Source organism: Corvus brachyrhynchos, unplaced genomic scaffold, assembly GCF_000691975.1.
Source record: "Corvus brachyrhynchos isolate BGI_N302 unplaced genomic scaffold, ASM69197v1 scaffold28, whole genome shotgun sequence".
Lineage (NCBI taxonomy): Eukaryota > Metazoa > Chordata > Aves > Passeriformes > Corvidae > Corvus > Corvus brachyrhynchos.
Window position 1 is genome coordinate 276,164 of NW_008246058.1, and position 16,425 is coordinate 292,588.

General features: G+C 37.6%; 1 protein-coding gene across 1 annotated transcript in view; it reads right to left on the minus strand.

Annotated features, from left to right (window-relative positions):
* Positions 1-930: 930 nt before the first annotated feature.
* EFR3A (EFR3 homolog A) overlaps positions 931-16,425 on the minus strand; it is a 57,478-nt gene continuing 41,983 nt past the window's right edge. Inside the window, 8 exon segments of the mRNA XM_017746088.1 lie at positions 931-3,959; positions 5,180-5,229; positions 5,836-5,939; positions 6,996-7,044; positions 10,251-10,339; positions 12,811-12,846; positions 14,875-15,002; positions 16,228-16,295. Of these exon segments, the coding sequence (XP_017601577.1) occupies positions 3,854-3,959; positions 5,180-5,229; positions 5,836-5,939; positions 6,996-7,044; positions 10,251-10,339; positions 12,811-12,846; positions 14,875-15,002; positions 16,228-16,295 (630 nt within the window). The 3' untranslated portion in view covers positions 931-3,853.

The window sequence follows — 16,425 nt, forward strand, 5'->3', positions numbered from 1 at the left end:
GACACTTTTCATTAGACCAGGCTGCTCAAAGCCCCTTCCAATCTGGCCATAAACACTTCCAGGGATGGGGCATCCACAGCTTCTCTGGACAGCCTGTTTCAGTGCCTCACCACCTTCACAGGAAATGTCTTCCTAATATCTAACCTAAACCTACTATTTCAGTTTGAAGCCATTTGTCCTTGTCTGATCACATGCCCTTGTCCTATCACATGCCCTTGTCCAAAGTCCCTCTTCAGCTCTCCTGAATCCCCTTTAGGTACTACAAAGTGCTATAAGGTCTCCCCAGAGACAGGGGAAAATCATGTTCCTCCAGGATGAACAGCCCCAGCTCAGCCTGTCTCCATAGCAGAGATGCTCCAGCTCCTTGATAAACTTTGTGACCTCCTCTGGACAAGTCAACTTCTTTCTTGTTTTGGGGGCTCCAGAGTTGGATCCAGTACCCCAGGTGGCGGTAGAGGGGGACAACCCCCTCCCTCACAATGGCAGAGTAGAGGAGGACAACCCCCTCCCTCATCTGCTGCCCACGCAGCTTTGGGTGCAGTGAAGGACACGTTTAGTTTCTGGGCTGCCAGAGAACACTGCTGGGTCAGGCTGAGCTCCTCACCCACCAACACCACCAAGTCCTTCCCAGGGCTGCTGTCAATCTCATTCTTCTTTCTCCCAGCCTGTGTTTGTGCTTGGGATTGCCCTGACCCCAGTGCAGGACCTCACAACTGGCCTTGTTGAACCTCATGAGATTCCCACAGCCCCACTTTCCAAGTCTGTCCAGGTTTAATAGTAAATAAATGCAGTAGTTTAATAACGATGCAATGCTGTAATATCTGTAGAACAAAATGGGTGTGTAAACTGAGGGCTATTTTAAATGCTAAAAAATTAGTAATTGACATCTAAATTGTGAGCAGTAAAAATTAACTGACACCTTAGAAAACATTGATTTTAAATTTTGGTTAATTTTATTGCTTAAATATAGATTGCACAGTGTGTTCTTACATTTACTGAAACTGGTTCATTACGTACAGTACAGAATATATGACCATTGGAACAACAGACAAATTAGCCCTACTCTGATTTTGGACAACAGGCTATTTCTACCTTTTAAAATTACCATGGATTTAATTTATCTTAAAGTGAACCACTACCAAAAGCTATATTATTTTTCAAAATGACATAATAGGAAAGAGAACCCCAAGCAACAGCTGGAATACATTTAAACTTGGTACCAATTATAACCATTATGACAGTGCTCAATGTGCTGCAGATAATGCAGGGCCACTTTGCATAAGGAGCTTTTAAGCTCTGCAGCTTGTCTAAAGGATGTAAAGAGAAGTGAAACAAAGCAGTTTTGTACTGTACAGCCAACAGCATTCTTAATTCTTTTGGTTTCATTCATTAGCTCATGTAATGATAGCTACCAAAACAATACATTTTACAGTCACCCCCAATCTCCCACATGTCTAGAAAGGCCAGAGTGAACCAATTATCAACTTACAGACTCCCTGAATTTCCATAAAGGAAGAAATTAAACAACACGTGAACACAGTGTTACAAACTCTTCACTCCCTGCACTATACCTGCACAACACCTGCATTTCCCAAACTGAGCACTGGAAACATGGAAACCTACCATCACCATAAAGGAAAAATACTTCATTAACAGAACAGAAGATGAAATGCTGAATCTAGTTTTTTCACATGCAGCATTCATGCAACAGAATTCAATCACAGAAACAATCCTGTATTTACAGCACAGTCTCCATACTGCACAAGTGCAAACAGAAGTACATTCTTTATTACTTAGACTCCTTATTTTCTTCTTGTACAAAAGTGCTGAGTGATATTCTTAAAAAAATGACAGAGTGGGTAGGTGTTTTACATTGTATCCCTATGTTGGATTTACTTTTTAAAAAATTACACTCTTTATATAGGCCAAAAAACTATTAGTCTTACCTTAAAAAAAAAGAAAAAAAAGTGAAAACTAAAAGCTAGAGTCCTATTTATGTGTAGACTGTGGTCTGATCAGGCTGATACGCTGCAGCAGTAAAAATCACAACGGAATGCTGTAGATAAGGGGCTGTTTCGTCATCCACTAACAGCTGTGATTGCACTGTTAAACTGAAAAGAAGGTCTCAATTACCTTTTGAGCTTTGTGAATGCCTTCTGAAAGTCTCAGCATGTCATCTCATAGGTTTAAGTAGCTGATACTTCTCTGATGTCATGCCACATCAGGCTTCTAAATGCAGTCCAGCAGAATACTGAACTACAGTTCAAAAAACTTAAAATCCTTTATACAGTGCGTTTGCAAATGCTCCAGTCAGCAAATTAGCAGGGGTAATTACCCTTCAGATCTTGAGTTATGCAATCAAAAGATTAATTTAGGTTGGGACTTCTGAAAGTCATCTAAACCAAGCTCCCGCTCAAAGCAGGGCTAACTGAAGTTAGGTTACTTTGTTCATGTTCATTGTTCATCCAAACCACTAAATTAAATGTCTACATTTGCTACAGATATTTGAGAGCATTCATTCATGTCTGTGCTGCCCCAGACAGATTCAGATAGACTAAGGGACTTCAAAGTTATTATTCATGGCATCAATGAATGCTGGTTTTCTTTTTTTGCCTGCAGAATTCAGTGAGTCATAAAGAGAGCCTTGACAATTATCATCAAATGTCTGTGATTTACTCTGTCAGTTTTACTTTATTTACATTTGATTAGTATATGCTCAGATACATAAACCTATGAAAGTTACCTTAAAGGTTTGAGAAATGAAACAAAAACAAACACAGAGATGCATCCCTCAAAATGCTTTTGCTTGAAAATATAGGTAATAAATTCTTGATCTTTCAATGGTTTCATTGAGTTTTCTTTCAATTTCTAAAATATCACTAAAAAGCTGTTATAAACTACAGAGAAATGTCTCATAGAATATAGTTTCAGTATTTATGATTAAAATGCCCTCAGTATATTTTCTGCTATACTAAATATATCTCTCCTGTATTTATACTAAAGCAGACAGTAAAATACTACAGTGTTTTCAAAAGTACAGTCTGTAAACCATACATCTTAAGACATGAAATATATTGCACAATTCCGTGCTTCAAGAGGAGATTTCTCCTCTCTTATGCAAAGATTAAATTTAACTTTTCGCAAGAGACACAGGACATATACTGGATGTATCTATCTAAAAAGCATGTTATGTGATGCATCAAAATATACTTAACAAGTGTCCATTAATTCATTCACTGTATTTGAACACATGTAAGGTACTGGGTTCTTTCCATATGTTCCAAACCAAACAAGCTGAGTAGCTATGACCGCATGAACAAGAGGGAGCTCAGGTAGTGCTCCACTGGTTACATGGAATGAGATGAAGCAAGTCAAAAGCATTCCAGTTCAACATAGAATTGAGGTGGTAGAATTGAGGTGGAAAGGAGTAAAAAAAAACAAACAAAAAACCAAAAACCAACCAACCAAAAAAAAAAATCCAAACCAAAACACAAAAAAGTTTTAATAGGTTTTTCAGTTACAATATCTCAAATTAAAGGAATTTGAAGCAATACAAATTCCTAGAGTAACTGAAATATTTACCTATATGGCAAGACAAGATTTAAATCTGAGTTTTACAGGTACTCAAATATGAAAATGAAGAAACATGATCTGTGAAAAACCTAACTTAAAATCTAGTACAGAATAAAGCAATTCAAGACAGTTTCATGAATTTGGCTAAAGTAATCTGTATTTGGCTCATCTCCATCATTGTATTAAAGTTAGATACAACAAACAATAAAATTTGAAAACTCATCTTGTTCTTTCTATTGTACTCTACTCTAAATAATGTCCAGCAGACTTCAGAAGACACTTAATACACACAAAGATCTGGAAACTTCATCTCATAGACTGGAACAGAATGGTAATGAGCATGTCCAGCAGTAATGGTCATCGTTCCTGAGGGGCTAGGCGGAGGACTGTGTGAGAAGCACAACCAATATACAGAATTTATAGTTACATGGATTGCTTTTTTATAACTTTACATACTAATAGTTGAGAAACAAGAGTAAACTACCCCCCCATAAATATATAGTATACCATAAATAATAAAATACCAACAGCATTTTATCCTAGTCCTGAAATCCTAATGAAATTATTATGCCCTGAGGATTTTTATATTCTTGTCTATATCATCAATTTCATTGATGTTACAGAACTATCCAAATGCATCTTACTGCTAATAAATACTATTTATCCTGCATAATGATGTGCACAACTCTCTACAATAACATCATGTACTACTTGGGGTACTCAGTATCTGATTACTTTCTCAACCAGATGCAGCAATGGGAAAACAAGAACATCCTACAATACTACTGATAGACACAGAGATACTGTAAGACACAAGGACATGGTTTCTGGATATTCTCCACTATCAGGAAGATTCAAAGTAGTAAGAAAATCAAAGTGATGAAAAGTACTCTTTTTCAGTGTGATGGTTTTGGCCTGGGTAATTTTTTTTTTTTTACGGTAGCTAGTATAGGGCTGTATTTTGGATTTGTGCTGGAAACAGTGCTGATAACACAGGGATGTCTCTGTTACTGCTGAGCAGAGCTTACAGCATGTCGAGGTCTTTTCTGCTCTTCACACTGCTGTGCCAGTGTGTAGGCTGGAGGTGGACAAGAAGTTGGGAGGGGACACAGATGGGACAGCTGACCCCAGCGGACCCATGGGATACCCCCTATCATATGGTGTCATGCTCAGCAGTAACAGCTTCAAGGAAAGAAGTAGGAAAAAAAGGGCATTCAGAGTGATGGTATTTGCCTTCAAAAAGAGCCCTGCTTTCCTGGAAATGGCAGAACACCTGCCTGCCCATGGGAAGTGAGTGAATCTCCTATTTTGCTTTGAGAGCATATGTGACTTGTGCTTTACCTATTGAACTGTTCTTATCTCAACCTATGGTTTTTCTCACTTTTACCCTTCCAATTCTCTTCCTCATCCCTCTGAGGAGGCTTAAGCCAGTGGCTACATAGGGCTGAAACACCTATCAGGGTTAAAACACAGCACTCAGTTAAGGTAATTATTTTCTTCCTATTACATGTGTTGCTGATCACTATGACATAACCATCTGAAAATAGCCACAATTGCTTTATAAATCATTCTTCAGTCACAATATTTTTCTTGCATAAAGCCTTACCGGATGGTGAGTTCCAGTATCTGTGCCAGTCTATCATGAAGCAAGTTTGCCTAGGCAAAAAAAAAATTAAAATTGAATTATCAACTCCTAGATATTGAACTGAGCTACAATGGGTGTGCCAGGCCATACTCCGGTGAGTGTGTTCCACACTGCCACATGTAAATCTAGGCCACATTTCTTCTCAATTTGTTTTCTCACTGCTGCAAGGATACGGAGCGTTAAAGATGCATTTGAGATTGTGTGAGCCTGTCCTGGAGTGCCAGGAATTATATAGCAAATTCTGCTGTTGCAGACAGGAGTTCAACAAACATGGAATACATTTAGTTGTTTAAAACATACAGTGGGTTAAATACTGCTCCAGTTATCCCAAAATAAAATAGGAATGGACTGTGAACCTGGATTTCATAGATAGCAAGGAAAATACTAAGGTGAAGAATGTACAAGTTACCCATTACCTTCCAAATGGTCTAGGAACAAACAAAAACACACTTCTAATTACTGGGATCTCCCAACACTGACAGCAGTGGAGACAAAACAAAGAACTGAACTTCTAAAGAAGTAACAGCAACAGTGACATAACAAATCACCTTCAGTCAGCACATGCCCACTAATACCTACACAGATAACCTCAGTGCTAACATTTTGCAGAAACTCACTTTGGTTTCACACTGAGCTGCGATTTCTTCAAATGGTGCTTTTTGGAATTTTTCAATCACAAGACGCCTTTTTTCCTTTTCCTGTTCTTCAAGTCCATTGTTATCTTAAAAGAATAATGAAAAACAAATAAAGACAAATGTAATATTTGCCTATGAAGTATAAGGCAGATGTGCACTGCAGAAGCGAACAAGGACTGTGCTTGAAGTGATGCAACCATTCTCAAGTGAAATCTCATCTGGCATTGGTCCTAAAGCAAAATGCAGATAAAATTTCAGGGAAATGGTTTGAGGACCCAATATCCCCCCTTTCTTACTAAGTCTTTAAATATGAGTAACATCCAGGCTCCCTTTTGCTTTATTGCCTGCACTTCTCACTTACTGCACACAGGTTCAGCTTCCCTCCCAGTATCATACTCACAGGTGGCCAGAGTTTTCTATCAGAATTTGGGAAAAGCCAGTTCAACCTCCACAGGCAGACTGAATGTACAAGCAGTTGGAACTTTCCAGCATCTAATGAATTTAAGTACCTCAGGGATTAGGCACACTTGGAAGACTGTCAGATCAAATTGCTGTTTAGAATGTGCCTACTGTTTAAAACATCAATGTTATTCCATATTTTAAACAGGATTTTGGTGGACTGCACAGCATTAATTAGCAATTACTTAAAGTAATATGAAATAAGGAATCTGGATAATTCTGTGTTCTTGCAGCCAGGTCACTTGTCAGAAAAATATTCTTTTAAAAAATCTTAGCGCTTTAAAGTCCACAATGTGTAATTTACAACCTATTTTTTGAATGCCCTGAAGACCTGAAAATCTTCATGCATAAAAAATACTCAAGTTACTTCATAAATAATCACTCAATGTAACTTGAATATCTCACATTTATAGCTTTGTCTATAAGGCAAATGTAATAGATGACAGGCATTTCCAGATGCTTTTCATTCAGTCCCATTAACTTCAGAAAATGAATTCACTAACATTACATCAAGATATAATTTCAGAGATTCAGAAATAAATAACTGGAGTTTTAAATAAATTTACTAGCTGAAAAGAAACAAAAGTAAAATTTTATGTTATTCTGGCCTCTCTCCTTTTTATTCAGCAATTCCATAGTAATCGAGAACTATGCTGCACAAACACAACTGTAATAAATCTTACCAATGGCTTTCTTCAAAGCTTCAAAGGTGATTTCTTCAGTATTATCAACCTAAACACAACGAAAAAAAACTCCTTAATCATCACATTTAACATATAAGCTTCTAAAAAATAAGGAATGTTATAAATACAGAAGGCCAAAGCAGCCAGAACTTTTCTGCCTTACAAGTCTCTAATAACTTTATTTGGACTTTCTGTGATAATCAACAGATCACTAATTAACATTTTTAAGTCACTGAAATTAGTGAGGAAATTTTTAACTAATGAGATCAAGGAAAACTTTCTAAATTCTAGTCAAGATGATCTACGGCAACAATACTTTATAAACGGATTTGGATTTTGGCAGAACACTCCTTTAGGTCAGGAATAAGCTGTAGTGCTCCTATACTGGAAAATCTCCGTGCTGGTTCTTAGACAGCTGCTGCCAATAACAGCACCTGCTTCCTTAGAGTAGCTGAGTTTCCAGCTATGTGATCCTAAAATAAGAGATGATAGTGGAGTGCAGAGTGGAAAATGGTTACTGCTTTAGGCTGACTTTGTACTATTATGGCTCCAAATAATTTGGTGCTTACATCACAAACACTGGAGTTAAAAGGGCTCTTCATAACAAGGTATGTCTAATGCACTGACAAAATTTGTGCATCTAATGATATGAATATCCATTTGCTGCTGCAGATGTACTTCACCAGGAATTGCTTGGGGATGCAAAATGACCAAAGTGTTTCAATTCATTACAGACCTAGTTTCTATACTAGTAAATATATTTACAGTGAAGCCACTTTCATGGCATTAGGGGAGAATGCTTGGATGGCAGAACAGTGTTCACCTGAGCATAACACGGTTTCTTGGCTTGAACTTCCTCACTTCAATCCTTCCAACATGTAAACAGGCAGCACTTTTATTTTTCCTAATAAACACTGTTTACAATGGTCCAATATGATTTAAGATAAGAGATAAGGTAGCAAAAAGTTCCTTCATCCAGTTCAGAAGATTCTGAATTCTTTCCATTTTTTAATTCATTGGCTTGAACTACTGTTAAGGGATAAGAAAGTAGCTGTTTCCTTTTTACATGAGTGTTATTTCATGAGCTGCAAATGCATGCTTTTCTAACAGGCTTTACTTCATAAGCACGTATTCTCTACCTCTGAATAAATACAAATTAATAAATAAACAGTGAAACACTTTTTTTGTCAAATATTCGTAGATATGGGTACAGATCAAGAGTATTCAAGAGTATCAAGGTGAAATCACCATTTGTACAATTCACATTTGATAAATGTAGTTGTTTATGGCTGCCTTTCATAGTTCTAGTTAACATCCACATTAGTTGCTGATATTACCCAGCATTATACTTGGTTATTAATATCACAGAAGCACTACCTGCATTTACAAGTGCTTTCACCTTATAAATGGAGATAATTATAGAAAAACCCACCTTCCTGAACAGGATTCACCAACAGACCTGGCACCACAAAAAACTCTGAGTCCACTGACAGAAGAATTGCATTTATATTGTATACAATAACAGCTATTTTATGGATAAACAGTCTTCTACCTCAGTGCAGAAATTATACCACACATCATTAATCCTGAAACTTCCATTAAGTAGGTAATCCTCCCAATCATAAAGCTTTATGCTCCTTTTTTTGCAGTTTAGCTCTGCTGAATATTATATATTGTTATATTTACTAATCTACACAGCAAGAAAACCAGATTTCATTCATAGGTATGAAGGTACAGTCAGCTAACTGGAAAATACTGTCTTCTGCTTTGCCTTGTAAACAAACCTCATAAAGCAAGTAAAGGAGGAATATTTAGCTCCTGTAATTCTGTTTAATAAAATTCTTGTTTTTAAGAGACAAAAAGTAATTCATTATCCAAGACACTGGACCACATTAAGACCACATTAAGCTGAGAACCCATAAAAAGACTTTATCTACAACCACTACATCCACTTCAAAGAGGTCTGTGTATCAATGCTTGACGTAACATCAGCATAACCTGAAATCTGAAATGGAAACTTCTCTCATTTAATTCTAGTTTCAAGAGAGTTGTTCAATTCCATGATTTTAAAATGCATGGTTTTAAAAAAGAATACTAATGTTAAACAGCCCCAATCCTGTGGGGACCATTTAATTGCTTCAGAAAGGTAGAGGTCCGATTGTCTCACTTATTTTTCAAACACCTTTTTATTCCTTCTCCTGAACTTTTATCTGTATCCTTGCTAAAGCAAAAAGCAAAAACTGAACACGAAAGATCATCTGAGGTATCATCAGCACAAAGCAGAAAGGAATAATAATAGTAATAGTAATAATAATGCAAAACACATCACTCCTGTCTACACTGAAGCATGCTCCTTTGCTAAAGCTTAATACTGAATTTTTAACTAACACTCAGCTTGACTAAGTCCGCACATTTTGCTTCATGTCTCCAGGCAGTTTGTGCATGAAGACGCCAAAAGAATCATCTGTACATCATCTGAGGTACAAACACCTCAATTTCAACAGCTAATCTCCATTGCAGCCAGCAGAAATCTAGTTAATAAAAATCAGTAGAACCTTGAAAAAGATTCAGTAGAAGTAGAAATTTATTTTAAGAAATACTTCAAATGAAGTGTCAAATGATGTGGGATAATTTTAATTATAATGCAGTCTTCCTAAGGGATAATTAACATCAGCGCCTGTACCCTACATATGAACTTTTTGTTGCTGCTTTATCCTTCCTGTGACTTTTAAGTGCTGCATGCTAAATTCTTCTGGAAGGGAACAGTGACACTGGTGCACACAGCCTGCCTAGTGTTTACCTGTCCCACTCAGAGACTGCAGGTCTCCTAGTAGGATTTTATCTCTCTAGGCTTGTATCTTACAGTCCCAGGTTGTTGAACAAGTCTCTCAAATACTTCAAATGATACAGGGATACAGACGCTGAAATTTATTGTATCTCTCAAAAGGCAAAGAAAACATTTTAGAATATTTACTCATAAAATGCCAGTTGTTCAGCATGTAAATATATGTATTTCAACCCCATATTCTGCAGTACTATCTGTAAAAACTGTAGTGACAAAATACTTGACTCTTTTATACAATAAGATCAGCAGCGTGTCTTTGACAACACATTTTTGCAAACACGCATCTTAAAAAAATCCAACCCCCGAAGTACTTAACATTGTTAGAATAATCAGATATTCCGCCTCCTGGGAAAACTTCACTTGCATTTCCCCTCCTTCCACTGCTTTAAAATAATCTGTGATTTTCATACCTTATCCTCTGTGTTGTTGCCAGGCAGAATATCCACCTGAAGAGATACTGTGTCCACAATACTCTTCCTCCTGGAGAGTCTGTCCTCATCTAGCACAAAAACAAATTATCTCACTTTTTGCACAACACTTGAAACATGATCAGTCAAATTTCTACCCATCAGATGCAGATTTTTTTCCATGTGCCCGTTTAACCCAAGATCATTTATTTTATAATTTGAATTGTGAAAAATGATCAGTTACTTCTCTAAATTACTAAATATGAAGAAAGATAACATTTTTATAGTCCCTTCCTCCTCTCATTCCAGATCTTTTCAACTTTCCCTTGAAAGTCCAGAATTTTAAAAACGGAGGTCTTATTCAAATGCATAATAAGTAACATAGCACAGGATGATACATAGCTGTAACATCCTTTACAAAAATCTGAACTTATTTTTTTTGCTTGTGAAATTAAAATATTAAGGTCTTAATTTTAAGAAAGTCTGAAACAGAAAAGGGTTTCTTGGAAGATGATTTATTGACAGAAGAAAGATTTCTGAATGGAAATGAACAACAATCCTTCCTTATTCTTGTTGCTACAAGTACCATATTCAGCAAGTCTAAGAATCTACTGGGTGAAAAAAATTCTCAATTTCTCACTTCCTCCAAATATTTTAGCAGGTCCAGCTGGCCTAAAAAGTTGTCAGAATAAGACCAACTGTGCTGATACTAAAAGAAGTACAATTTAATTAATGCCTAAGGAGATTATGATCAAATGATCCATCAGTTGTTGGAATTTTCTTCTATGACTGCAGTCCTAAGACAATGCACGCGTAATATTTTCTCATTTTTGACATTTAATACATTAACGTAAGATTTTAATGAACAGTAAAAATACATTTTAAGATGTCATGAGGATCTGACAAACAGAGACTTGAGTGGCCTGATTTGTGTATCTCATTTACAAAACCATAAATTGCAACGTCACAGTTTAGGTCTTAGCCAAGATCAAGCCATTTGGACCTGGCTATTATTATTTGATGACTTGCACTGCACATTTAGAACCACCTACAGGCACTTGATACTAAAAAAAGGAGAAGGACTGCAAAACTCTCCCTTGACAAGATAATTTATGCTGGTTCTTCTGCAACCTTTGTTTAAACCACTTCTAGCAAAGCAAAGTTCTTTTGCAGTGCAAATATTGAGCATGAACAAACAGAATTCATTCCAGCAGAGCTGAACACGCTCAGCTTTTAAAAACCTAGAAATAACTTTCAGAAGTCACATAAATGAAATGTCATTTTAAGATCAAGAGGCAGTGAAAGAACAAGATTAGTGAAAAACACCTGAATCCTACTAATATTTGCCAGGTTCTCAGAGACCCTGAGCATTTGAAGCACCGTTCTGAAGGACTTACTGAATTTTTAATCCCTGACGGCTCACTGGTACATGACTCAACACATTCCAAATCTGAGGAAACCACCTCAGCCCCCAAGAGAAAACACCGGAGGAAAACCACATCTCTGCTGCCATCTTGCTGCTCTCTCTGTAACTAATACTCAAACACCAGAAGATACATTTTAGGGACTACTTTGGATAGAATTCATTTTTTTAATGGATGCCTCACTATACTTGCATGTGAAATATGCGCATATATCTCTAATTTCAACATATTAAGTGGGTAAAAAATGGTGAGAATTTCCATTTTTTTCTCTTACAAGATACAATGTTCATCCACATGCATAAAGGAGCCCAAGGGCTTGAGGACAGTGATGCAGCCCCAACATCCATTGCCCCAGCCCCTGCCAAGGCTGTCCCAGAAGCCTTGGCCCCATTGCCCAGGGACAGTGGGAGCAGCTCTCTGTGTCACCTCATTGACTGAGGCAGGATCCATCACTTTTGACAAGGGGCAGTGGCTTCAAACTAAAAGGGGGTAGATGTGCATTAGATATTAGGAAGAAATTCTTTCCTGTCAGGGTGGTGTTGCACTGGCACAGGCCACCCAGAGAAGCTGTGGACGCCCCATCCCCGGCAGTGCTCAAGGCCAGGTCGGATGGGGCTTGGAACAACCTGCTCTAGTGGAAGGTGTCCTTGCCCATGGCAGGGGGTTGGAACTAGATGACCTTTAAGGTCCCTCTTTTCCTGGGTGAGGGACTCTATTCTTTGTGCAGTCATTATCCTGAATGGCCAGTGACTAAGATGAATTCTTTGAACATCTGAGAGCTTCTTCCAACTTTCTACAGGGTTTTGCAATGTCACTCAAAGAGGTAATTAGCACCATCACAAAAATGACACCTACAGCTCTACTACCTGCTCAGGAAAACAAAACAGGAAACTACCATTTTGTAGAGCATCAAATCATGAGTAAACACAACAGCAAACCTCACAGCAGCTAACATTGCTACAGGCATGTCAAGGAGAGAAACAAAAAAAAAGCATAACAAACCACTAAGTCCACTAAGTACAACACAATTTCTGGCCTAAAAGTCTTTAGGCCTTCTAAAAGCATTTTTTGACTGCACATCCTATAGGGACACACCACAGGCAGGAAGGAGAGCAGGCTGACCTACAGCTCATTTTTACCTTTCGACTTGTGTTTGCATTTATGAGGTTTTTTGCCTGATGGAAATAGAGTTGAATTAAAAAAAAAAAATATATATATATATATGTATAGACAAAAAATGATTGAAAGTCATTTAAATTATTAGTTTTCTCCCTCCCCCAAGTAAGAAAGAGACAAGTAAAAATTTGCAGATATGAATGTCTTTCAAACTGTTAAGAAGTATAAAGACATGAAACAAAGATAGGACAACAAAGTTATGTCTGTAAGTTGTTGTTAAGCATTATGTCACTGATATTTGGAAATAACAGAAATAATTAAGATGAAATATTTACTGACTTTTTAGGTTCAACCCTAGATTTCACAGAAATATATAAAAAATTGATCATTTTTTACTAATATTATTGATCTCTTTTGAAACACTACATTCCAACACTATAACATTAATAGCAGAAATGCAACATTTCATTGCAGTAAAAAATGAAAAGCTTAGGAATTCCACAATATTCACTCGGTCCTGATTTAGTTAAATGAAAACCTTGGAAGCTCAGTACTCCACAGGATCAGAGATAAATGAACTTAACTAGCTATGGCAACAGTCAAGGAACAAGTTTTGGTTGCTGCTCTTTACAAAAAGATTACAAAATCCCCGAGCCCATCTGACTCACATATGTTAAGATTTAGGATTAAATATGGCAATTTCTCATCACCTGCAGAGGCAGTTAATCACACACTTGCAGCTAAACTCAATTAATCTTGATGTCAGAACTTGCATCTCTTCCTGTGTGGGAATGCATTTTTAGCAAAGTATACACAAAAAGCTTAGCGAGGTCATTTGGGTACACATATATCCGAGTTTCTAGAAGAAGCTCAACATAAATTTCAAAGCAGGCTGCCTTCCTCATTCCATTCTCATTCATTCAAAGCCTGTAACATTTCCTTACTTGCTGCCCACCTCTTCTGCCAATACTAAAATATAACATTAACCGGTTTTTTAGATGCTAGAAGAAGTAAGTATAGAAACATTATCCTTTTTAGAAGAAGACAACCAGCAACAGAAAACAGACACTGTGGCTGTGTTGGAACGTATCACTTAATGCGCCTGCCTGTGTTTGGGACAAAACCACACCTGCTGTCCGGAGAACTCAATTCCTCCCACAACTACCCAAAAGAGATATTCAAGAGCAGGCAGCAATGTCTCTGAATCAGACTGCAAGAACAACACATCTGGCATTCACTGTTCAAATGTACTTTGGTTCTTCCTATGTGTGAGCTAAAGAACATAGAAATCACATTTTTCTGCTAGGTACTTTAAAAAGGCCATGCTTTGGGCTGGGGTGTCCCCTAGTCTCTTACAATAGCAACCTGTTATATACAGCCACAAAACACACATGGTTAAGAAAACAAATTCTTCAATCAATTTTGTTCAGTAAGTTGCTCAATTGGCTGTTGAAAATATATTAAAAGCCAAAAGCACATGAATGTCTCATACTAGCTAGTCCTTCTCACATTATTCACTCAGCCTGTGTAGCACAAACTCCCACAAACCTTCCTCAGGCAACACTTTATTTCCACTGTTACTTGACACTAAGCTTACATAGGTATCTGATGGAGGAAAACATCCCATTCTTGCTTAAATTAACATCTGCTCATTAAGAATTTAACTAAGGCAAATAAATCAGCACATGACCATGGCAAAAGGACAGAGTATCTTTCATCCAACATTTACATAAAAAGGATAATATAAGCTGACTTCCATATTCTTCATTTTCTAGACCAAGTTAGCACAGGTATTCTTTTGAAGGCCAAGACTTCATTAAAAAGAGTCAAAGTGGGTTCTAGGACTTTCTGCCTCACTTCCATTGTTTAAGGGAAAAAAAAAAAAATCTTAAAAGGACAAATAGTTGAAACTTCTTAGCAATAATACAGTAGCTAATGAGGAGAAAAAAAAACACCTTGAGAAGACAAAATTATCTGATTAGGTTTTGTTGCCAAGCAGTCACATTACATTTCACTGGCACACAACACATCAGGAAAACATCCTTAATAACTGGTATTAGGTGGTGTAGCTACTAATCACCACTTACCTGTTACCTGGGGCACATATGGGACTGACAATCTTTCCACACTGTATCCACTGCCTCCTAATGATTCTGCAATCTTGTTCGTCAGGAAAAATAAATCTGTTTCATCCTTCTCTAAGGATTTTGGAAGACTGTCAAAACATATATTGAAGTTACTGTCTACCAATAGATACTTGTTGGTTAAGTAAAATACTTTTCCTATGTCTGTGAGCAATCAAGAAGGGTCAATGGTAATGATTTGATTGAAATAAAGCCTGGTTAGTTTTTTAGGAATTAATATACACCTAAAATTAATCCATTGAAAACCTCTGCAGTGTTTTAGATTACTTTAACACTTCTTGTTTACTTGAAATATGTTCTTCACCTGTTCTGCTACATCTTGAGAGAATATGATCTCTGTTAAATAAAAAAAAAACCCTGCACAGAAACAGTAATACTAATACTAATTAATTAATTAGTAGTAATATTTGTCATTTGCCAGCAGTGTGTCCTTGTGGAAAAAATAGACTGAGGGTATCCTGGGCTGCATCAGGAGGAGCACTGCCAGCAGGTCGAGGGAGGAGATCCTTGCCCTTTATTCAGCTCTGGTAAGACCACAAACGGAGTGCTGAGTCAGGAGATGGCTCACCAGGACATGGACTTACTTTAAAGAGCCCACCACAGGGTCACTAAGGTGGATTACAGGGCTGGAGCATCTCTCCAGTGAAGACTGAAAGAGCTGGGCCAGTTCAGCACGGAGAGAGAAGCTGGACCATATCAGTGTGTACATATCCCTTAAGGGAGGGAGGGTGGAAAGGCCTCAGAGCCAGGCACCTTTCAGTGCTGCTCTGTGACAGAACCAGAGGCAACGGGCACAAATTGAAACACAGAAGGTTCTGTTTCAATATCAGTGAACACTTTTTTGTGTGAAGGTGAAGGTGACCAAGCACTGGCACAGGTTACCCAGAGAGGTTGTGGAGTCTCCATCCTTGGTGATATTCCAAAGCATCTGGATGTGGTCCTGCACAGTCTGCTCTACGTGACCCTGCTTAAGCAGGGGGCTTGGACCAGATGACCTCCAGAGAACCCTACCAGGCTCACCCGTTCTGTGATTCATTGAACATATATTTTGCTGTGTTAGCACACTGAGGGCCCTGCTGTGCATAAATGCCTCTGACTACAATAAAAAAGCCTGAAACCCTCTTTTTTCCCCTGTAAGTGCACATGCTTTTAATGCTTGGGTTTCTTCTGCCTATCCAGAACACCATAAAACCTCTGGGTTTTTTTCACATATGTAACATTTTTCAATGATGTTTGATTTTTAATAGGAAAATAGGGACTTCACTGTCCACTAATTCCCATTTTGTATCTACTTACTCGCATTTGTCTTTGAAAATTGTTTCTGGTAGAAAATAAGATGCTTCCACACTTCTGGTTTCAATGACCTGAAAAAAACCCCCAAGTCAAATAGTACAAATGGAGTAGTTCCACAGTTGTCTTCTTTAATACCTAACCTTCACTAACATCTACCTCAGGAGAAATGAGACATTTAGGATATCTTTTAACCAGGGAAAG